This window comes from Bombyx mori, chromosome 17 (genome assembly GCF_030269925.1).
Source record: "Bombyx mori chromosome 17, ASM3026992v2".
NCBI lineage: Eukaryota > Metazoa > Arthropoda > Insecta > Lepidoptera > Bombycidae > Bombyx > Bombyx mori.
In genome coordinates, this window is record NC_085123.1 from 14,444,342 (window position 1) to 14,469,184 (window position 24,843).

The 24,843-nt window shown below is 43.9% G+C and overlaps 2 protein-coding genes across 3 annotated transcripts in view; one reads left to right on the forward strand and one right to left on the reverse strand.

The window, feature by feature from the left end:
* The first annotated feature begins 201 nt into the window (after positions 1 to 201).
* yellow-11 (protein yellow-like) lies at positions 202 to 23,659 on the forward strand. Of its 2 annotated transcripts, XM_012691292.4 has the most exons (10): positions 202 to 597; positions 1,134 to 1,295; positions 1,997 to 2,167; positions 14,763 to 14,879; positions 15,847 to 16,014; positions 16,800 to 16,930; positions 17,537 to 17,726; positions 20,919 to 21,021; positions 22,545 to 22,709; positions 23,544 to 23,659. In XM_012691292.4, exons 1-10 carry the CDS (start codon positions 483 to 485, stop codon positions 23,563 to 23,565), a joined length of 1,344 nt encoding a protein of 447 aa, XP_012546746.1. In that variant the 5' UTR covers positions 202 to 482; the 3' UTR covers positions 23,566 to 23,659. The 2 variants fall into 2 exon arrangements, with proteins under 2 accessions (XP_012546746.1, XP_021204380.1); XM_021348705.3 differs by lacking the exons at positions 202 to 597; positions 1,134 to 1,295; positions 1,997 to 2,167 and adding an exon at positions 4,981 to 10,319.
* Positions 3,801 to 24,843, reverse strand: part of LOC101740731 (major royal jelly protein 1-like) — a 198,324-nt gene continuing 177,281 nt past the window's right edge. Inside the window, exon 9 of the mRNA XM_062673194.1 lies at positions 3,801 to 4,089. Coding sequence (XP_062529178.1) covers positions 4,029 to 4,089 — 61 coding nt within the window. The 3' untranslated portion in view covers positions 3,801 to 4,028. The remainder of the gene's footprint in view (positions 4,090 to 24,843) is intronic.

Below are 24,843 nucleotides of genomic sequence, written 5' to 3' on the forward strand. Positions count from 1 at the left end.
ACAGAAAATGGATGGCAGCGTTCTCTAAGTTTACAAAAAAATTACGATCACTCATCCGCATGCCAAGCGTATCCGGTCACCGTTCTCGTCGAACCCGTCGCTTGCGACGAAGGGCTCGACAAGTAAATTAGCCCTCAGACACAGCCCACTGAGTTTCTCGCCGGATCTTCTCAGTGGGTCGCGTTTCCGATCCGGTGGTAGATTCTGCGAAGCACGGCTCTTGCTAGGGTTCGTGTTAGCATCGTCATCAGGTTTGAGCCCCGTGAGCTCACCTACAAAAGTTAGGGTTACGCTGAAATAGCCTCTCAAGGCTCTCAGATTAGGTAGGAAAAAAAAAAAAAAAAGCCTAGCGTAATAACTTTTTGACTGCGAGGCTCATATTAATTACAGTTCTAAAATCACTCATAAACCGAAATTGTATTCAATGGCTAAAATATCTCAGTTCCAAATACGATCGGAGCGGTTGCAGACGTGCTTTTATCATGTTGTATTTATTATTAATCCAATTAATAATACTGCCAGTGTATGATGCTCAACAAAACTTTACGCATGAACATAGTTGGAGCCTGTTCAGTTACGATATTGATGGAGTAAAATGTAAGTTTAAGTTCTATATAATATATTTGCCATAGTATTTTTTACTATTTGCGAATTGTTAGCGGCTAAAATGATTAGTGCTTACAGCGCATTTGATGTTTGGAATTTCTAGAAATAACAATACGAATACTGGTATACTTTTACTGGTGGTAGGACCTCTTGTGAGTCCGCGCGGGTAGGTACCACCGCCCTGCCTATTTCTGCCGTGAAACACTAATGCGTTTCGGTTTGAAGGGTGGGGCAGCCGTTGTAACTGTAACTATACTGAGATCTTAGAACTTATATCTCAAGGTGGGTGGCGCATTTGCGTTGTAGATGTCCATGGGCTCCAGTAACCACTTAACACCAGGTGGGCTGTGAGCTCGTCCACCCATCTAAGCAATAAAAAAAAATTTCTCTATTACACTTTATTTTTATCAGACGTAATTTGGATTGTAAATTGAAATATAAAAAAAAACTAATTTTAATTTACCTAATATGGTACGTTAATGAGATGATGATTTACAATTGCAGTAGTTAGTCAATTTCTTTTCCAGATACGAATGACTCGGATTACGAATACAAAGACGGGGCGTTTACCTTTCGGAACGTGGCCTTAGAGGAACATGAAAAGTTTCTAATAAGACAAAACTTGATTCCCTATGACTTTATTTATGATGTTCCTCGAATAACAATAAGCATCCCTAGAACTCGACCTGGTATGAACCACAATTAGTTTTCGGTGTTTTCTGAGCGCCATTATATGAACTTCCTCAAATGAGGCTTAGGAAGAATACTCAACGCTCGGCAGCGACTAAGTTATGACAGGTATTGCCGATGTCCATGGGCGACGGTAGCTGTTAACAACTAGAAAGACCTTGCCTTTGATGTGACGGGATACGCTGTTTAGCTCGTTTAGCGAGCTCCACCTCCACATTTGAAGTCGTCATGGCCTAAAGGATAACGGACGTCCGGTACATTCGTATCTAGCGATGCACCGGTGTTTGAATCCCGCAGGCGGGTACCAATTTCTCTAATGAAATACGTACTTAACAAATGTTCACGATTAACTTCCACGGAATAACATCGTGTAATAAAAATCAATCCCGCAAAATTATAATTTGCCTAATTACTGATGGTAGGACCTCTTGTGAGTCCGGACGGGTAGGTACCACCGCTTTGCCTATTTCTGCCGTGAAGCAGTAATGCGTTTCGATTTGAAAGGCGGAGCAGCCGTTATAACTATACTGAGACTTTAGAACCTATGTCTCAAGGTGGGTGGCGCATTTACGTTGTAGATGTCTATGGGCTCCAGTAACCACTTAACACCAGGTGGTAAAAAAAAAACAACAAACAGCTATTGGGTCAACGATGATTGTCGTTAATCAGCCAACGAACAGTTCAAAATTTTATATTTCAGGAATACCATTTACTGTCAACTTTATTGATAGGTTTCTTGATGAAGAAGTACCAATGCTAAGACCATTTCCTAATTCAAACGAAGGTAAAGAATTTACATCGGTTTTTAACATGTTTGAAGACAGCTGTTCTAGACTTTGGTTTGTTGATACAGGATACCTCGATATCCCAGGTGAGTACTACATTTGATCGCAGTTTCGAAGACTAGTATAATACTATGATACAAAATATTATAAACAGAACAGCCATTTTCATAGAAGAAGAAGACAGGTCGTCGTACCCCCTTACGGGGGCACGGAACGGGCTTCGGGGCAAACCCCACTACCCGGGCGAAAAACTCCCAGTCACTCAGGGCAGGGGTGATGTGGATGCAGGACGAGATGGAAGAGGGGAGAGATGTTCGCAGCTTGCACGGTTACAAAAACATCGACATGATATACCTAGTCAGGTCATAAATTCTGTCACATGTTTAATGTAAAATAATTGAAACAAGTTTATTCATTATGTAACCATTCATATACCAAAATTAACTTAACAAAACATAGATTTTTATGACATTAAAGTTTATTCAAAATGACCTCCGTGATTTTGAATACAGGCCTTCAATCTGCGCGGCCAGTCGTCTATCGCAGCACGAACGAGGTCCATGTCAATATCGGCGGCTGCCTTAATCAAGGATGTCTTGAGTGACTCCAAATTGGGATGAGGCTTTGAGCACGCCTTTTCCTCCAAGTGTTGCCATATCTTGTAATCTAACGGATTCAAATCTGGACTGGAGGAGGGCCAGTCTTCGTGCCGGATGAAGTCGATTTCACGCGCCGCCAGCCAGTCTTGTGTGCTCTTCGCTCTATGAGCTGGCGCCGAATCTTGTTGGAATACCCAGTGCCTGTTATTGAATATGGTATGAGAAACAGGTTCCACAAGGTTCGTCAGGACTGTATTTTGATACACAACTGCATTCGTTTTTACACCTTTCTCACAAAAATGTACCTCTGTTAAGTCCCAATAAGAAACTCCCAACCATACCATGAGCGAGGATGGAAAATGACCTCGTTGGACATGCGGAATACGGTTGCTCGCTTCTTCACTACTGTGTGCGTACACCTTATCATTTTGTTTGTTGTAGCTCTCTTCTACGGTAAAAAATTTTTCATCCGAAAAAAGAATTTCCCGATATTTTTTTCCCGCGTACCGCTTCAACAAAGCGTGGCATCTCTTCAGTCTCAGGTCCATTAGACGAGCATTTAAACGATGTCCTGGTTTTCTTCGATATGCCCGAAGCCCTAAGTCTTCATTTAACACCCTTTTCACCGTGGTTCTGCTTAACCCCATCTGAAGGGCCAACAGTTTCTGCTTACGTTTGGGATTTCTTTGAATTCGCGCCTTCACAGCTTTTATCACTGCTGGAGTCCTAACAGACCGAGGGCGACCACTTCTTGACCTGTCATCTACACTAGAGTCTTCATTGTATCGTTTGATGGTACGATAAACGAATCTTTTGGTTATATTCAAAATTTTCAGTATGTTAAAAATTTGAATTGGCGCGTAACCGCAACGATGCAACGCAATAACTGCAACACGGTCTTCTTTAAGCGTCCACTCCATATTTAAAAATGAGTAAAATTCTATACAGTATACATTTTTATTTTCATGAACGATTCGAAATTCGAATTCAATAAACTTTTTTGTGGCCAGCATTCTAAAAGAAAAGTTTTTACTGTGTGACAATACTTATGACCTGACTAGGTATATGTAAGCTTGAGGGTAGACATTATCTTGTTGAACACCAAGTAAAACGATATCACTTTTTGATTCCTGATTTAATCAACAATATGTTATCTTAACAATTCACTTTAACACTTGTCCAACTTTAACCAGTACGTACAACAGTCACTGAATCACACAACGTAACAAGGATATAGTAAGTGCACCAGGCAAGCGCAGTCCAACGAATGTTCATTTCAAGGCACGTTCCGCCTTTTTATACTAGCCGGCGCAGCTGGCTTATGAGTCACTTCTGTTGCAGCTGTTGTTTACGAGTGGAACGACACGGCCGGCGCGCCTGGCTTGTGTGAGTCACTCCTATTGCACGTGCTATATAACATAAATATCGTTAACGCCGTCACGGCCATACTGACGTGCGCTCGTCCTCGTGCGCGCATTCTTATGGTATGTCTGTGAACAACAAACGTGTTCGTTCATCCTGACATTAACGGATGCAACTTAAAACGTGGTCTATGATATTAACAATCTAGTACGGTTCGGTTCGCATAATTCTTCAGAAAATCCTATACTGGCTATAAATAACCTTCAGACTGCTTACATACCTGGGCCAGTTCATTTAAAACTCTTCAGGTATGTAAGTATGTCCCTTTTAACTTAGACCGGAATTGTTATCCCTTCAGTTTTTCGAACTGGACCGGATAATGCTAGACCGAATCGCAATCCCTGTAGCTAATTGTTGTGGCTAATCTGGATGAAAATCCCTATAGCCAAGCCATTGGACCGGACAGACCCTTCAATGACTTCACACTTTCTTTTTTTTTTTCCTCTTTTTTTTTTTTGCTAGTCCGGATTAACATCTCTCTAGCCACATACAATTCTCTTTTTTTTCTTTTTTTTTTATTTAATCTGCGTGTACGGTAGCGTTTGTTAAAACATTTCTTAAACCAGAACATTTATACGGAATTTCTTCAGAAATAGTGCGAGACCGACCGTCGTTTTCTACATTTCCAACACCTGCACCTGAGGTGCCTGAGCTTACAGACATTGTATCACTACCCACAGACTATGTTTGCTGTATCGCTATTTGCGGACCAAAATGTCGCTTCTATTGTCAGTGATAGAGTCGTCATCATTAAGATCAGTTTCATGAACAAGATTAATTAACCCATCTGTGTACGCCGTCACGTCATAGTCACTATAATTTTCAGAAATTTCTAGTAGGCCTGACGGGCCTCGAGGTACTTCGCGTAACGGTACGTCTCTGGTTGAACCTGCCACAGCACCTGGAGCAGTGTCGTTTTTCTTCTTGTAGCGCATGGAACACCCAGAAGCTACATGGCTCGCATCACCGCACACGTAACAGCCGACTTGCAGGCGAGAGCCGGGCGCCCACGGATGAGGAGGTTGTTCAGGTTTTGCAGGCTGTATTTTTGTGAGGCAGGTAGTAGCTCGAGCCTTAAGCGAATGTGTGAGAGTCAAAATTAAATCGACACCATCCAATACTTCAACTACTTTAAACGGCCCTTTAAACTTCGTATCTAATTACGTTTGATTATGCTCTTCGTATTAATGTGTGGACGAGCTCATAGCCCACCTTGTGTTAAGTGGTTACTGGAACCCATAGACATCCACAGCGTAAACGCACCACACACCTTGAGATAGAAGTTCTAAGGTCTCAGTATAGTTACAACCGCTGCCCCACTCTTCAAACCGAAATACACCACTGCTTCACGGCAGAAATAGGCAGTGTGATGGTACCCGTGCGGTCGATGGCACTATACGGAGCACCCGTCTGGTGCCACGTCCTTACCCACGAGAACGTCGCCGCGCTGCGACGCCGGCAGCGCGCGATCGCAGTTATTCAATGATACCTCACAGTCTCCTACGAGGCGGCGCGCCCTAGTGCAAGTGCAGCCGGAGCGCGGGGGCTCCAATATCGGCAGTCCGTGCTGGAGGCGTGATCTCGTCGTTTGGCGGACCCGTCAGCCGGCCTCCGTACCGTCGAGGCGATCTGCCCGGTTCTCGCGGACTGGGTGGGCCGCGACCGCGGAAGTCTCACCTCCGGCTACCTGTGCAGACTCACAAGACATTTTACCACCATGCAAACTTCTTACCGCAACAAATCTTACCAGCCACCACGCAAACTACAATTTTACGGGTTCCACCTCTCTTACACGATGTTACTCCCACACTGAGGAAGCCAGCCGCGAACACTTTCAAGCACGCACAAGCACGCACTTCACCGGAAAAACCTGCATCCGCCAGCGGAACCCGAACACCGCCGCATCGCCAGACACGAACGCACCGGACGTCTTATCTTACAGGTCACGACGACTTCAGATGTCTCAATTTTTCTTCCCCACGGAAACTTGCTTGCTTTCTTGTTTGCTTACTTGCTGGAGCCCGAAGTCATCGAACGTGTAGTGTTATTGGTATTGAATCTAGTAGATTCTAAAATTTCAGCGACAATTCACAGTCTCATGTCCTGGTTTACTACACTAGTGCCATGCAACTCTAGCAGAAGTCAGCCGCTTAAAATAATTCTTGTCCGAACTACCCACTCGTCATGACAGATCCATTATTGCGGTCGAAGTTTCACTTGAGATTTGCACTTGCCTTAATTTCTTGCAATAGCTTGTTACGTGTTGTATTTCCGTTAGTAAACGCCATGTGATGACGTCGACAGTCAAACTGGGCAACATGAGCCAGAACGTAAGATGTGACGATTTCTTCGTGGCTCAGATCTTCCATCGAGGTAACAGAGACGTTATTACACGACTTACGTATGCTGCATTCACGCTCTTGTGGCGTACCACTACTAGTATTCTGATCTGCATCATGTTTTTTTGCTGTACTTCGAACATGTTCAAACACGTCACGCCAGTGAGAGTAGAGTCCTGATCTCACTTCTGATGTAAGCTGTTGTTTACGAGTGGAACGACACGGCCGGCGCGCCTGGCTTGTGTGAGTCACTCCTATTGCACGTGCTATATAACATAAATATCGTTAACGCCGTCATATACATATATATAATACGAAGGCTTGATTAGGTAAAGGGATGACGCCCGGCGGCTAGGACTCTCCGGCGTCGTGTTGTCATCTGCTTTTTTTTTTTTTTTTACTTACTGTCTAACTACAAACTAACTAAAACTAACTATACAATATATACAAAGCACAACAACAACAGTCAGCCGGCTTGGGCCCGCCACCGCCCTATGCCGCGGCCCCACCTCTACAAACAAGAGGAGGAGCCACGGCACTTTGTTTTGGCGCTCACGCTCTCGGGCTCCCCAGAAGGGGAAGACCGAAGCGGGGAGGGACCTACATTATGATACCACATACCTGACGAGGTAGAGGCCCACCCAAGAGGGGTGGTAGAACGGGTCCCCATAGGGGCGCACCCCAACAATGTGGGGGGAAATGACGAGTGTGGACAGCTCAGTCCCTTGGGGGCACTCATAATGAGCACTCCCATATCACTCCGATTAAGCCGACTTACCATAGCCGTGGGTTCCAGTAGCTCCCTTGGTAGCGCCCGACCATCTGGTGGTCTGGCGTGCAAGGGAGCTATATTGTGAAGATGCTCGTGGGGTCCACCGTCAGCCCGCTAGTAAAGATTACGAGTTCCGGATGAACTCCTCGAGCGACTTCACATCCAGATCCCAAGTGATTACGTTATTTCTGAAGTAACGCCCTGCTCCGACTATCGTGCAAAGAGCCAGATTTTGCTGGGCCTCTAACTTCACCCGAATGATCTGCGGGATGAGGTGATACCAGACCGCAGCTGCGTACGTGATACGGGAACGAACATACGTCTTGTAAATGCCGAGCCCAGCCCTGATAGGCAACCTGGAGGCCAACGCCGACTTGGCATGGACGGTCATCTTCAAACTCCAGTTTATACTGACCCCCAAGTACCGGACGCTGGATCTAAACTCGACATTAGCGTCACGGAGACTGAGATAGCTCCGGGACGACTCTTGTGCGGACCGGACCGAAGAGAATAGCCGCAGTCTTCCTCACGTTGACCGTGACCCTCCATCGGTCCAGCCACTGGGACAATAGATCCAATAACCTCTGCATCCCTCGAAATGGCCGCGGAGGGGAAATTTGAGGACGCGAAGAAGGCGCTGTCGTCGGCAAACAGCACCATCTTCACGTAGGCTTCTCGCTCTCGGAGGTTGCCCTCGAGAGTGGGAATGTCGTTAGTGTAAGGAGCGTAGAGGAATGGTGCCAGGACACTTCCCTAGGGAACTCCGGCCGTAACTGGGTGCACCGACGACTTGGCGCCCTCGACCGCGACAAGGAAGGATCTTCCCTCTAGGTACGACCCCAGCAGTCGCAGGTAGGCGTGCTGGAGGTCCGTGTTCTGCAACAGCTTGTAGAACAGTCCCGCATGCCAGACACGGTTGAAGGCTTTCTCGATATCGAGAAAGACTGCGACGGTGTACTGGCGCGCGTTGGACCGATCCGCCAAGTGATGCATAATGCGGACCAATAGCAGCGTTGTCGAGTGGCCGCTACGAAACCCGAATTGCTCAGGTCTGAGAAGGATGTGCGACGACACCCTTCTCAGCAGCAGCCGCTCGAACAACTTGCCCACATGCGACAGCATGGTGATCGGACGATAACTGGAGGGATTTCTCTTATTCTTGCCGGGTTTGGGTAAGGCAATAACCTTGCCCAATTTCCAAATTTCCGGGAAGTGTCCTGTGGACAGAATGGAATTGAACAGCCGTGTCATATATGACACGACCGTTTCAGGGAAGTGAAAAAATGCGAAGGAGGGAATACCGTCCTCACCCGGCGCCTTGCGCCTCTTCATCCGCTTGATGGAGAGGTGCTATTCGCTAGGAGTGATGAAATCGTGATCTCCCAACGATTTTCATAGGTAAGGGGAAAGATGTAGTCATGCGATTATTCACGACAAGCGGCCCGATCCGGCTCCGCTCGGGTCTTAAACAAAAATTTCAACGATATTTGACGTTGTTTTATTGTTTTAAATAAAATAACACTTATTGCGGCATAACTATAATAGTTAGATATGTTGTCGCCACCCTTTTTGTAAATAATAATGTGTTCTACAAAGTCGTAGTACATTATTTTATTCTATTATCAATAGTTTTCGCAGGGCACGCGATCTAAAGAATATTTTACGTAATTTTTTTACACCTTGGGTTACATTATTGGAGTTTAAGTAAGGATCCCTAATTTTTTTCAAAAATTTTTATAGCCTATGGCATTCGGGAATAATGTAGCTTTCAAATAGTGAAAGAATTTTTCAAACACACAAACAAATCTTTCCTCTTTATAATATTAGTATAGATATTACAATTATGGACATGTCGATTTTAATACATAATGTTTTCTTTATAGAAATGTATTTTGAGTGTCGCGTTTGTAGTATTGATTGTTTGAAATCAATATTATATTTTGAATAAAATCTTATACCTTTAAATGAGCAATTCTTGTATATATATATGTCGTGGATAACGACTTTTGGTAATATTAAGACGGTGGTTTTGATTATTATTTTAAATGATGAAATGTTGTTTTGATAAATATCACAAAATGAAGGGTAGACTCCGTAACGCCACAGTATAAAATGGCGGTACGTGGACAGAGTCGTGGCATTCCGTGTCAGACAGTCATTCCGTCCGTCTCAGTCAGTGAGTCAGTCGGTCTGTCGGTATGTGCAACGAAACTGTCGGTTTGTCCTGTCATTGTGAAAGTTGTGTGTGTTGAGTTTCAATAATTATTATTGAAAAGTTTTATTGACTAAACTGAGTTCAATCGAATACGAGTGATGACGAAACTACCGCTCAGCCATCCCTGACGTCTGCCAACATATATATATCCTGAATCTCGGAAACGGCTCCAACGATTTTTATAAAATTTAGTATGCAGGGGATTTCGGGGGCGATAAATCGAACTGGCTACGATTTATTTTCAGAAAATGTTGTTTTATTCGTGTTATCAATAATCAACTTTATCGATAATCAACTTCATGACTCTTCCCGACATCTATTGGCGAATAATAATACTATTTTTCAGCAAATGGCATTGTTAAGCCACCCGAAGGCACTTAAAAATGCCTAAACGATCTTGGAATATTTCATCATTTTATCCAATATGTAGTTCGTATTTAAATATTATAAAAAAAAAAGAGCAAAGAGCTTGGTCTGTTAAAGTTAGTATCAAAATAATGTTCTGTGGATGGCGACATCTGTTAGCAAATATTTGGCACACCTCATAATTGTCTATTATAAGAATGAAATATAGTTAGTCTGTGAACAACCTCCGAGCGTGTTTTATTAGGTTATGGGCCCAGTCCCACTTTTAACAAATTATTAGAAGTTATTCAGTGCAATAGTTTCCTAAAAAGTGAATTATGTCGACGTCGGGCTACCTAGTTAATGTGCCGAAACTCAAAGGTCGCGAAAATTACGATGATTGGGCGTTCGCAACAAGTAATTTTTTGCTGCTCGAAGGCATTGACTTGGAGAACCTTTCCGCAGAAATGAGTGAAGCTGAGATAAAAAAAGCCAAAGCCAAACTCGTCATGACTATTGACTCTTCATTATACGCGCATATCAAGAGTGAGACTACAGTAATCGGTGTATGGAATAAATTGAAACAATTGTTCGATGACACCGGGTATCAACGAAAAATCAGTTTGCTTCGAACGTTAATTTTTTTTTTTTTTTTTTTTTTTTATTGCTTAGATGGGTGGACGAGCTCACAGCCCACCTGGTGTTAAGTGGTTACTGGAGCCCATAGACATCTACAACGTAAATGCGCCACCCACCTTGAGATATAAGTTCTAAGGTCTCAGTATAGTTACAACGGCTACCCCACCCTTCAAACCGAAACGCATTACTGCTTCACGGCAGAAATAGGCAGGGCGGTGGTACCTACCCGTGCGGACTCACAATAGGTCCTACCACCAGTGATTACGCAAATTATAATTTTGCGGGTTTGATTTTTATTACACGATGTTATTCCTTCACCGTGGAAGTCAATCGTGAACATTTGTTAAGTACGTATTTCATTCGAAAAATTGGTACCCGCCTGCGGGATTCGAACACCGGTGCATCGCAACAACGAATGCACCGGACGTCTTATCCTTTAGGCCACGACGACTTCAGTTCGCCTCGAAAACTGTGATTCGATGACAAGCTACGTATCTCAAATAGTTGAAACAGCGCAGAAATTGAAGGGCACAGGATTCGAAATCACAGATGAGTGGATTGGGTCATTACTTTTGGCGGGACTCTCAGATAAGTTTTCACCTATGATAATGGCGATCGAGCATTCAGGAATCGCCATTAGCGCTGACGTCATTAAGACAAAATTGCTCGATATGTGTGAGGAGGTGGGTACTACTGAAAAAGATTCTGCATTTTGGTCAAAACAACAGCGGTGGAAAAGTGGAAACACTAACCGTGGTATGAAATCGCAAACGTCAACGTCAAATAGTGACAGAAATGACAGTGCAAGTTCAAATGGCGGTAAACAAATAAAATGTTATAATTGCAAGAAAATAGGGCATTTTAAAAATAAATGTCCCGAACTAAAAACAAAGAAAACCTTAAATGCTTTTAGTGCTGCATTTTTTAACGGAAATTTTAGTACAAAAGACTGGTACGTCGATTCAGGTGCAAGTGCACACCTGACGGCAAGTCGAGATTGTTTACAGTTAAATAGACCCGTGCATGAAAACAAAGAAATAGTAGTTGCAAATCAAATGACTGTGCCTGTTGTGAGTGTTGGTGAAACACAGATAACCACGATTGTAAATGGTTCTCAGTATGATGTCATTGTAAAGAATGTTTTATACATACCGAAGCTCACGACAAACTTATTATCGGTAAGTCAACTGATAGCAAATGGCAACAAAGTGTCATTTAAGAAGGATGTTTGTTTAATATATAATCCAGTAAATGAGCTTATAGGAATTGCAAACTTAACTAATGGTGTGTACAAACTACAAATACAAAGACCAGAGAGTGCATTATTGGCCATGACAATGTGGCATAGAAGACTAGGACATGTAAACAGTAAATCTTTAGAAATGATGAAAGAAGGTGCTGTGAAAGGGGTTACTTTTGATAAGAAAGCTGATATTCAGATCAAGAACTGTGAAGTGTGCTGTGAGGGCAAACAGGCTCGTTTCCCTTTCCCATCTGCTAATCATAGAAGTGATATACTACTAGAAGTAATACACTCAGATTTATGTGGGCCGATGGAGACCAAATCAATTGGTCAAGCAAAGTACTTTCTTCTGTTCATAGATGATGCCAGCAGAATGACTTATGTCTATTTCTTGAAGGAAAAGAACCAAGTATTCCAGCATTTCAAAGAATTTCGTGTTTTGGTGGAGAATCAAACAGGAAACAAGATCAAAATATTGAGAACAGATAACGGAGGTGAGTTTTGTTCACAAGAGATGGAAGACTTCTTAAAACAAACTGGAATCATCCATCAGAAGACTAATCCTCACACTCCACAACAGAATGGACTCTCAGAAAGGTTCAACAGAACTGTAGTTGAACGGGCTAGATGTTTACTGTTTGAATCAGATCTCGACAAAAGTTTTTGGGGTGAAGCAGTGAATACTGCAGTATACCTAATGAATAGAATGCCAGCTGTCAGTCTAGGCATGATAACACCATTTGAGAAGTGGACAGGCAAGAAGCCAGATTTGAGCTATGTCAGGATTTTTGGAAGTAAAGTAATGGTGCATGTTCCCAAAGTGCAAAGACAAAAATGGGATAAGAAGGCTGACAAATTAATTCTAGTTGGTTATCCGGATAACGTGAAAGGTTACAGATTATATAACCCCAAAACCAAGAAGATTACTACGAGCAGGGACGTCATTATAATAGAGAAAGAACACTCGGACACAGCTCAGGTAGTAGTAAATAATGAAAAAGTGTTGGAGAAAGTTGAAAATTCAGAGAAAGAGAGAAGCATATCAGAAAATTCAACTATAGACGCTAACAATCCTACATATATTTATGACTCATCGAGCTCCCACGAAGATTCATATCAATCGGTGTATGAAAGTGAAAATGAGTCAACCTTAGAATCCATTTTAGAAGAAAATATTCAAAACTTACAGGAGCTTGGTAAGCGCAAGAGAAAGCCAGTAGAAAGATATGGCTATTCCAATCTCTGCATTGTAGATGAGCTGGAATCCTGTGGTGAAGAACTGAGTTATGAAACAGCAATAAATGGACCAGAGAAGGAACTGTGGGAACAGGCGATGGCAGAAGAACTGAAGGCATTTGAAGAAAACCAAGCATGGGAATTTGTTGACAGAAAAGAAGCTGATAGGATAGTGCAATGTAAATGGGTTTTTAAGAAAAAGTTTGAATGTGATGGTAAAGTGCGTTATAGGGCTAGACTGGTAGCAAAAGGTTTTACTCAAAAAGAAGGTTTGGACTATACCGAGACATACTCACCAGTGCTTCGTTACTCTACTTTGAGACTTTTATTCGCATTAAGTGTGAAACTTAACTTAAAAATTACTCATTTGGATGTCACTACAGCATTCCTAAATGGTTATCTAAATGAAAATGTATACATGCATGTTCCTCCTAATTTAGATTGTAAAGAAAATTGTATACTTAAATTAAAACGTGCAATTTATGGTTTGAAACAATCGGCCAGAGCTTGAAATGAAAGAATAAATGATTGTTTATTAAACTCCAACTTTGTTAGGTTAAAATTAGAACCATGTTTATATATTAAAAGGAGTGAAAAAGAACTGATCATAATAGCAGTTTTTGTAGATGATTTTTTTATATTTTCTAATTGTCAAGATATGGTAAATGAGATTAAGAGTGTACTAATAAAAAAATTTAAGATTAAAGACTTAGGACAGTTAAAACAATGCTTAGGCATTAGAATTCAAATGTATAAAAATGGTTCCATTTCACTAGATCAAAAACATTTTGTGGATTACATATTAAATAAATTTAATATGACAAATTGTAATGGTGTTGATACACCAATTGAGAATAATTTAAAGCTAGAGAAAAGTGTTGATGTTTGTAAACAATACCCATTTCAACAATTAATAGGAAGCTTAATGTATTTAAGTGTCTTAACTCGCCCAGATATATCTTATAGTGTAAGTTTTTTGAGCCAATTTAATAATAGTTATTCACTTATACATTGGAAACATGCAAAACGAATTTTGAGATATTTAAGCAAAACTAAATCTTATGGGCTTATGTTTACTAAAGATGATTGTAACTTAGAGGGTTTTGTTGATGCAGACTGGGCCTCAAATACTGTAGATAGAAAATCTTATACAGGTTTTTACTTTAAGTTTTCAGGATCTGTTATCTCATATGAATGTAAAAAACAGCAGACTACAGCCCTATCTAGTACAGAAGCTGAATACATGGCGATAACCGAGGCTTGTAAAGAGGCAATATATTTAAAGAACTTGTTGAATGAGATTGTAGATTTTTGTAATTATACAATAACCTTGTACAACGACAATCAAGGGGCTCAGAAGTTGACAGAGAATCCAATGTTCCATAAAAGAACTAAGCACATTGACGTGCGTCACCATTTTGTTAGAGAAGCAGTTGCTAACAAACATGTAAAAATAGTTTATCTGCCAACATCTGAAATGCCTGCAGACCTGTTAACAAAGGGCTTGAGTAGTGTCAAACATAGCTATTTTGTTAAGAAGCTAGGCATGCATATTATTGTGTGATTTATAAAATTTTAAGTAGCTAAGTATGCATTTACTGGATTGTTTGTGACAGTATGCTTTTGAATTGTTATTTAAGGTTTAGATTATTTTGATAAGTTGAGGTGTTAAAGTTAGTATCAAAATAATGTTCTGTGGATGGCGACATCTGTTAGCAAATATTTGGCACACCTCATAATTGTCTATTATAAGAATGAAATATAGTTAGTCTGTGAACAACCTCCGAGCGTGTTTTATTATGGTCATCGTCTAGTTTATTCTTAAATGTCTTACTAAAACATTGTATAATTAAATAAATTCAAATTTTCAGGTGTGCGAAAGCAAGTACAACCAGCATCATTGATACTTTACAGTACTAATTTAAGACCAAAGTTTCAGTTCAGGAAAAATATTGACAGTGCTTTTCTCCACAATGGTATCACTAGTGGCAAGTTACCAATACATTTATAAATTATAATAAATAAATATCATCATCATCAGCCTGTATGTCTCCACTGCTGGATGTAGGCCTCTCCCATAGTCCGCCACAATGAACGATCATCCGCCTTCCGCATCCAACCTCCCCCAGCATATCGCCGCAAGTCATCGGTCCAACGGGCAGGGGGACGTCAAATAAATAAATAATCAGGGATAAATCACACAGATCTTAGAACTTATATCTCGAGGTGGTATTTACGTTGTAGATGTCTATGGGCTCTGGTAATCACTTAACACCAGGTGGGCTGTGAGCTCGTCCACCCATCTAAGCAATAAAAAAATCCACGGCCATCTGAGCCCAAACTCAGATACCTAGGACCGATAAACATAATAGCATAAGTTTAAATATTTACATATGATTGATAGACTTTGACTACCAAAACAAGGAGAAAACATAATTGTTCCTGACGCGAATATTTGCTCCGTATAGAAGTCAAACAGACGAACCTTGACTTAAACGACCGTCTGGTGTAGTGGTAAGTGACATGGTCACTACACAAGGGGGTCGCGGGTTCGAATCCCGCCAAGGGAAGATATTTGTATGATAAATATAAATGTCTTTTCCAGGGTTAAGGATGTCTATTAAATATATGTACGTGTATAATAAAAATCTTAAATTTATTTCCCTTATCTGGTACCTGTAACACAAGTTCTTTACGAACTTAGCACGGGACCAGTTAACGTGGAGTGATTGTTATTAAAAAAAAAGAAAAAAGTCGAGGGCTTTAATAGCGTGCATTTAATTGTAAATTTCATACAAGACGCTCACAACAGAAAGAACAAATAAGAATACAGATCAAGAATCCTCTGTGGCGGGTAGCCATCATACAACGCAAGATATTTGACAGATGCCTGAATGTCGCTTACGACATTTTCAAGATAAGCTAAATTATATAATATAAAAAATAAATTTTCAGGACTCCGATCTCTATCGGTTGATTTTATATTACCGTGCTCCGAGTCTTACGTATACATTACTGACGACACTACCGGCGACCTCATTGTCTTCTCGCTTCAGGACTTGCGTTTTACGAAAATCAGCCGCGCAAGTAATACGGCTGATTCTTGGGAATTTATTGTGCCACGTATGTCTTTTTATATGACTTTGGATTCATCGTTACTTAGAATAAGTTTCCAGAAAACCTATGTGCGTTGTAATTGTGTACACCGAAATTCCGCTGCATCTTTCATACATAAATACACGCCGATTGAGATAAGCCTATTTATAGCTCAATCTGCGACTATCACAGAATTGTATTTTCTTCTTGTATGCGACAACTGTTCCACACAGAACACACATCCACTTTTAAACTACGGGCCATCCACTTTTAAACAACGGGAAATTCTTTTTAGAAGTTTTTTTTTATGCATAATGGATGGACGAGCTCACAGCCACCTGGTGCTAAGTGGTTACTGGAGCCCATAGACATCTACAACGTAAAGGCGCCACCCACCTGGAGATATAAGTTCTAAGGTCTCAAGTATAGTTACAACGGCTGCCCCACCCTTCAAACCGAAACGCATTACTGCTTCACGGCAGAAATAAGCAGGGCGGTGGTACCTACCCGCGCGGACTCACAAGAGGTCCTACCACCAGTAAAGTTACATTGTTATTCGTTAAAAGTTGCCTTTGAGTCCACACGCCCTTGGTAAATATTAACATAAAGAAATAAATGTTTCGCCCGACGTGAAACGAAGTTGAAATGTTGATTGTGCTGAGATTGATTGTAAATTATCTACCAAAGAAATGGACTCCGTGAATACGCCGAGAAATGTCAGCAGCACCAATTCGCGCAGATTACAACACGTATTCCTATTCATATATTTTAGAGGTTCTATGAAAACTAATTCTTACTCATTTTCTGGTCAGAGTTTGAAACACAATACAGGTTAGAAGTTGAAAAATATAGAAAAAGGCCAAAAGAAACGTACGAACACTATGTGGATTTTTTAAATTCTACAAATCAACTGTATGATCCAATAAGTGATTCAAGACCTCGTGTAAGTTCTTAAGTGTTAACCGACATATTTTTTGAGATAAATATATGAAACCTCTTTATTATTTCGCAAGTTCTGGTTGGTTCTAATATCTAGGCTCGATTGAATCGAATTTTAATTATTATTCTTAATTGAATATGCAATTTCGAAAAGGGCACATGTCGCATATTTTGACAAATAGGTTTTTTCATTTACATGTAGTTTTGGGGCTTACCTACACCCATTTACTAATAATTCCAGTAATTTTCAATTACTAATTAACACTAAAATATATCTTAGAAGTAAATATTTTAAATTTTATACTGCTTTAGAAAATAATCAGTTTTTTTTTCATTTCCTGAAAATTTTACATTTTCAGAGATGTGCCCTTTTCGAAATTGCATGTTCAATTAAAATATAGTGTGCCAGTACAACAGCTGCCCTACTCTTCAAACCGAAACATATTTCTTCTTCACGTTCAAAATAAGCAAGGTTGTTGTACCCATGCAGACCCCATACCACAAGCAGAGACGTCCTACTACTGGTAGAGATGACCTACCACCAGTAAACTTGTAGAGTAGTAGTCTTGTAAGTAGACTCAATGATAATATTTTATATGCTTATTTTAAGGATACATTTAACAACACCTACTATCCAAATTATGAAGGGTTGCTCTACACGAAAAATTTTGAAGGAAACATTTTGCTATTCACGAATTGGAACCGTAACAAGCTTTACTGTTGGAATATGGATACTCCATATGAAGAAGAAAATGTTGATTTACTCGCGAGACTCGATGAGGCTGACTATAGATTTTCAGGTAACTGTATAAAGAAGTTAAATTACCATTCAGTTCTCAACTTTAAGTGTTCACACTTTGAAGCCGTCGTGGCCTAAATGATAAGACGTCCGGTGAATTTGTATCTAGGGATGCATCGGTGTTCACGATTGACTTCCACAGTGAAGAAATAACATCGTGCAATAAAAATCAAACTACCAAAATTATGATTTGCGTAATTACTGGTGGTAGGACGTCTTGTGAGTCCACACGGGTGGGTACCACCACCCTGCCTATTTCTGCCGTGAAGCAGTAGTGGGTTTCGGTTTGAAGGGTGGGGCAGAGTATGAAGACGCTCCTGGAAACGCTTGACCAAGATCCTTGGGGGCGCCCGTACCAAACGGTCCGCAAGAAATTGCGGCCGTGGGCGCTTCCGGTGACGGAGCGTCTCCAGCCTCAGCAGCTGCGGGAGATTGTCTCCGGGCTGTTCCCGCGGATGGAGAGGTGCTTTGAGCCCCCTTCCATGGGCACGCCACCACGCGATAGCGTGAACGGTGATGCCCCTGCTGAGGTGGTCCCTCCGAGCATATCGGAGGAGGAGATTCGTGCGGCCGTGTCGAGGATGCGGAGGAAGGACGCGGCCCCCGGCCCTGACGGTGTTCACAGCCGGGTCTGGGATTTGGCCTTCGGTGCCCTTGGGGACCGGCTCGTGCGGCTCTTTGAAGCCTGCCTTGAGTCGGGACGGTTTCCGAAGCAGTGGAAGACGGGCAGACTTGTTCTACTAAGGAAGGAGGGACGCCCTGCGGACTCACCTGCAGGGTATCGTCCCATCGTGTTGCTGGACGAGGCGGAAAAACTGCTTGAGCGGGTGGTGGCTGCCCGCATCGTCCAGCACCTGACGGGGGTGGGTCCCGATTTGTCAGCGGAGCAGTTCGGATTCAGGGAGGGCCGCTCGACCATCGAAGCGGTGATGCGCGTGCGCGCTCTCTCTGATGAGGCTGTCGGCCGGGGCGGGGTTGCACTGGCGGTGTCCTTGGACATCGCCAACGCGTTCAACACCCTGCCCTGGTCGGTGATCGCGGGGGCGCTGGAGTATCACGGCGTCCCTGCGTATCTCCGTCGGCTAGTCGGGTCCTACCTCGAGGATAGGTCGGTCGTGTGCACTGGGCACGGTGGGACGGTGGGACGGTGCTCCGCTTCCCCGTCGAGCGCGGTGTTCCACAGGGGTCGGTCCTTGGCCCTCTCTTGTGGAACATCAGCTATGACTGGGTCCTGCGGGGCGCCCTTAGCGCTCCTCTCCCGGGTCTGAGTGTAGTTTGCTACGCTGACGACACTTTGGTCGTGGCCCGGGGGAAGGATTTACGCGAGTCTGCCCGTCTTTCCTGTGCGGGTGTGGCCTTCGTCGTCGGCAGGATCCGAAGGCTGGGTCTGGAGGTGGCGCTCGATAAATCCCAGGCCCTGTTGTTTCACGGGGCCCGGAGAGCGCCGCCTCAGGGGGCCCACCTCGTGATCGGAGGCGTTCGCGTCGAGATTGAGGCGACCGGGTTGCGGTACCTCGGTCTCGTACTGGACGGTCGTTGGAGCTTCCGCGCTCACTTTGAAAGATTAGGTCCCCGACTGATGGCAGCCGCCGGCTCGCTGAGTCGGCTGTTGCCGAACGTCGGGGGGCCTGACGCGGTGGTGCGCCGCCTCTACACGGGGGTGGTGCGGTCGATGGCACTGTACGGGGCTCCCGTGTGGTGCCACGTCCTGACCCGCGACAACGTCGCGGCGTTGCGACGGCCACAGCGAGCGATTGCGGTCAGGGCGGTTCGCGGGTACCGCACCGTCTCGTTCGAGGCGGCGTGCGTGCTCGCCGGCACGCCCCGCTGGGACCTGGAGGCGGAGGCGCTCGCTGCGGATTACGCGTGGCGATGCGATCTTCGCTCCAGGGGGGAGCCGCGTCCTGGCGCGGCGGAAGTTCGAGCGCGGAAGCTTCAATCTCGGCGTGCCGTGCTCGAGGCGTGGTCTCGCCGCCTGGCGGACCCCGCCTACGGGCGACGGACCGTCGAGGCGATCCGCCCGGTCCTCTCGGACTGGGTGAATCGCGACCGAGGACGTCTCACCTTCCGAGCGACACAGGTGCTCACGGGACACGGCTGTTTCGGTCGCTACCTGCACCTTGTCGCCCGGAGGGAGCCGACGCCGAAGTGCCACCACTGCAGTGGCTGCAACGAGGACACAGCGGAGCACACGCTCGCGTACTGCCTCGCTTTCGCGGAGCAGCGCCGCGTCCTCGTTGCAAAAATAGGACCGGACTTGTCGCTTCCGACCGTCGTGGCTACGATGCTAGGCAGCGACGAGTCCTGGCAGGCGATGCTCGACTTCTGCGAGTCCACCATCTCGCAGAAGGAGGCGGCGGAACGGGAGAGGGAGAGCTCTTCTTCCCTCTCGGCGCCGTGCCGCCGCCGTCGGGCCGGGGGTCGGAGGAGGGCGTTTGTCCAGCTCCAGCCCCTATGAGGAGGCAGTCTCCTCCCAGTGATGGTCACGGGGCGACCTAAGGGGGTTGAGGCTGCGCCGCATGCTACCGTCACTCTAGCGCGCTGGCACCAGGAGGACGGGACGGCGCGTCGGCGGCTGCGGACTGCGATGCGGTCCGCATTTTCGTCGTCGCTGTCGTCGCCGAACATACTGTTGAAGAGCAACCCGGTCGGCGGTGTATCGCGTTCCGACCCGGCAGGCTGGTTCTGGCCCAGCGGGGTATCCCGGAACACCAGCGGCACCGCCCGGGCGGCCTGGTAGGGCCGCCGTACCGCGGAGACCGACGTCGTTGGTCGTCGACTATCGCCTCGACGACCCGTCGGTCGGGCGTCCTCGGGGTGGCGCCGCGTGTCTGGTTGTAGTGTTGACCGCGGGAACCCCCCTACTCTGAACGGGTTCTGACCCCGGATGGAGATCGGACGTCGGGTGTAAGAGTGCAGGGGAGTCGTTTAGTGGGTGGGCCCTAAAATCCTTGGGCCCGCGATCTGCTCTCAACACCTGCAGATCGTTGAGTCTCACATACCCCGCGCGCCCCCTAGGCGCGGGGACCTCGTAGGAGGTTCGGCCCCCGGCCCGAAAAGTGGTGGCATTTACGTTGAAGATGTCTATGGGCTCCGTTAACCACTTAACATCGGGTGAGCCGTAAGATCGTCCACCCACCAATGAAATAACATAAAAAAAATTTTTAAAAAAATACACTTACACATTTCGCAGCCTTAGACGCATCGGGTAGCGGTTGTTACGCACTAATACAGAGAACTTTAAATAGCACGTCGTCAAAGTTCAATGAAGAGAAATACAATTTTTGGTTTTTCTCGTGAGTATAAGTATAGATTTTTGTTTTCACGAAAATTAGGCAAGCTTATAGTCCTACTTCAGTTTCAGCGTCTCTTGAATCTTGAAGTCCATAGAGACCAGAAGGTGAATATTGCTTGCTCTTAACGCATACAATAGATTGTAAACTCAACTGCGTTTATACAGAATAAATCAGACAGGTAGACAGGAAAATATGTGAAAATACCATTATCTACACTACTTTTTGGGGGGAATCTTCTGATTGGTGATACCAATGCACCAATACAATATTTTTTTTTTGCTTTAATGGTTGGACGATCTCACAGCTCACCTGGTGTTAAGTGGGTACTGGAGCCCATATACATCTACAACGTAAATGCGCCACCCATCTTGAGATATATAAGTTCTAAGATCTCCAGTATAGTTACAACGGCTGCCCAACCCTTCAAACCGAAACGCATTACTGCTTCACGGCAAAAATAGGCGGGGTGGTGGTACCTACCCGTGCGGACTCACACGAGGTTCTACCACCAGTCTGAATTTGTAAAGTTCCGTGTAGATTTTTTTTTATAATAACTCTCGTCTATCTCTCTCTATGCCCTAGAAGCCATGTCTCATAACCCTAACCATGGAACGTCATACGACGGGGGATCTTGTAGAATCAGTCGGTCTAGCTGCTAATTGGAAGCACCTACTCCAGTTAATACACCATCATCAGTTCTATAGCACCATTCTTACCTTGTAATTTGGTCTGAATTTTCACCTTATTCTTGCAATTATTCTTTTAATTAACGGGAGATTGATTAGTAAACGGACAAGGGATTTAGTTTCAAATCAAGGGGTACCAATTCAGAATTCCACTAAAACGCTATAATTCTCATTACGATAAATATGGACTTCGGCTTGTTATCTGTTTTTTTTTTATTGCCATGGTAGGCAGACCGGCATACGGCCCACCTGATGGTGAGTGGTTACCGTCGCTCATGGACTTCAGCAATGCCAGGGGCAGAGCCAAGCCGCTGCTTACCGCTTAGTACTCTCCATAAGCCTCGTTTGAAGAAGGACATGTCATAGCGCTCGGGAAACACCGTGGAGGGGAGCTCATTCCATAGCCGGATGGTACGTGGCAAAAAAGACCTCTGGAAACGCACTGTGGATGACCGCAGTGGCTCCAGGTAGTATGGATGAACTCTACTCCGGTGGCGGGCGGTGCGGTGGTAAAAACGAGATGCCGGTATCATCTCGAACAATTCCTCAGAGCACTCCCCATGGAACATACGGTACAAAATACAGAGGGAACCGAAGTCCCTCCGCAGACCCAGAGGTTCCAATAACAGATTATATTCCATTCAAACGGAGGGTCATTTGTTTGGAATTGCTTAAGATTGTTTCCTTATTGAGTACATATATGTATCATTGTGCACACATATAATAATATGTACACATTATAATCTGCAGACTATATCAGTAGCCTAAAAATTAACTTCCTCTGATATTGTTCCATTAGTTTTAATGTAATTTTTTTACATTTTTTGTACAACTTAGAAATAACCTTGAGGAGCTGCTGGAGGGATCAAAATGCACCAAGAGTAACCAGTGCACGGATTACGTGATGCGGAGATCGGCGAGCCAAACATTACTATTTTCCAAAAGAATAGCACCAAAATACGTATCTGATAACGTCATTAGAAATGTTGAAAATATATGGAAGTAAGGTTTTTTTGTTGTTAGCTTAAACAAATATATTCTAAAACTTCTGTCTAAGCACAGGACTTATCTGATGGCATGTGATCAACATCGTTGATGGAGGTCAGCAACCATTGTCCGACTATTTATCTCTGAGGGCTTCCTTCTTTCTCTCTCATTTGAAGAAAGAGATGCCGAACCGCTTAGAAAACACCATGAAACAAAACATGTCTGGAAATTAAGTTACGATGAAGTGCTGAGGAATTAGTATCGTGATGCGATGAGAAAAATTAAATCAGGGGATCATCACAAACAGTTCTTTACAACTCTGCTATTTGAACGAAATATGCAAAACACAAATTTAATGGGTACTATCTTAAATGGTTTCTTAGAGTTATATCTTCATACCCGAAGGACTTTTCAGGTAGTTTGCTTATTCTAATACAATTGTGATGACGATCATGTCTCAAGTTAGGCTGATACTAATTACAATATTTATTCCTTAAGCCCTGATAATTGTTTAGCGTATTGTGAACCCGCAAGAATCTGTATCACAAATATCTGTAACCACTCACCATCAGGTGGGCCGTATGCTCGTCTGCCTACAAGGGCAATAAATAAAAAAAAACCACTTATTGCTGCCATGAAGCCATTGTGTATTTTATTTAAATGGTATAACAGCCTTTAAGGTAATGTATTTTAAAATTTGGCCCAGAACACTCATAAATAGAATTCAATATTTGGTCAGAACAAAGTCCGGCATTTGGGCTCTCTTGTATATTTTCGTCAATTAAAAACAATTCGTTACGAATTATTGGAAAAAACATTTTTTCAGATCTTGACATATTTCTGTTCTAGGGTCAAGGGCATTGTGAATTAAGACACTCTGAATCGAGCCTCGAACCGTGACCCTCAAATACAAAACGGCGTTTTGGAATTTATAGTAGTACTTAATAAATAAACTGGCAGAACAATTCAAGGGTTTCATTTTTGAGACACAGACAAAACTACTGATTTTAAGGCGACTTGTGAGCCATATTTCAGCCATGAAGCAGCAAAGCGTTGCGTTTTAAAGAGTGGGGCAGCCGTCGTACTGTAAAAACTGAGATTTAGAACTCATTTTTCAAGGTTGGTGGCGCAATTGGCGTTGCCGATATCCTTGGGCTCTGGTGACTATTTAGCCGACTTTTGAGCTCACACGGGTAGCTACCACCACTGTGCCTGTTTCTGCCGTGCAGCAGTAATGCGTTGCGGTTTGAACGGTAGCGGCACTAACGTTATTGATTTCTATGGAGTCCGGTATCTATTTAAGGGGGACTACTACCAGAAGGATTAATAACGCAAAAATACTTTTCTTCAGGTTTCTTGAGTCGTTTTAAAAGTTAGCGAGAAGCACTGGTGGATCTTCGCACCTATTAGCTCAGAGGAATTCGAGACGATACTGAAATAAATTTAGGTCGTCCTGCACTCTACTATAATATCTTCCATATTTCACTCTCCTCTAATATCCTCCATATTTACAAACGTCTTTCCACCAAGACCCGTTCCCTGTACTCATTCTCAAGGACCTTATTCACAGCCACCGTATTCTTGTCACGACATTGAGACATTGTCGATTTTACAAGCTGCAGATTTTCTTAATAATTCTTTTTTTTTGTTCTCCTACCTATGCTGATAGCCTTGAGAGGCTATTTCAGCTTCACCGTAACGTGTGTAGGTGAGCTCACAGGGCTCAAACCGGAGTGTTGGTAACACTAACCCTAGCAAGAGCAGTGCTTCCCAGAATCTACCACCGGATCGGAAACGCGGCTCACTGAGAAGAACCGGCGAGAAACTCAGTGGGCTGATTCGCTCGTCGGGCCCTTCGTCGCAAGCGACGGGTTCGACGAGGACGGTGACCGGTGCTTGTGGTGCCTAAAAGCACCGTTAATGGATCGGAAGAATCCGAAATGACCTGCTTTGGACGACGTCAACTGTTTACGATTGCGGTCTACAGGATCGGGTATGTAGTTTCCAGCGGCCACGACAAGAGGGTTCTCATGTCGTGCCGCCTTCTCGAAATTAAAATAATTCATGGAAATCGGTCCAGCCGTTTTGGAGTCTACAGGGAAAACACATATACACTTTTACATCTCGTGATTCTGGTTTCAATTATCTG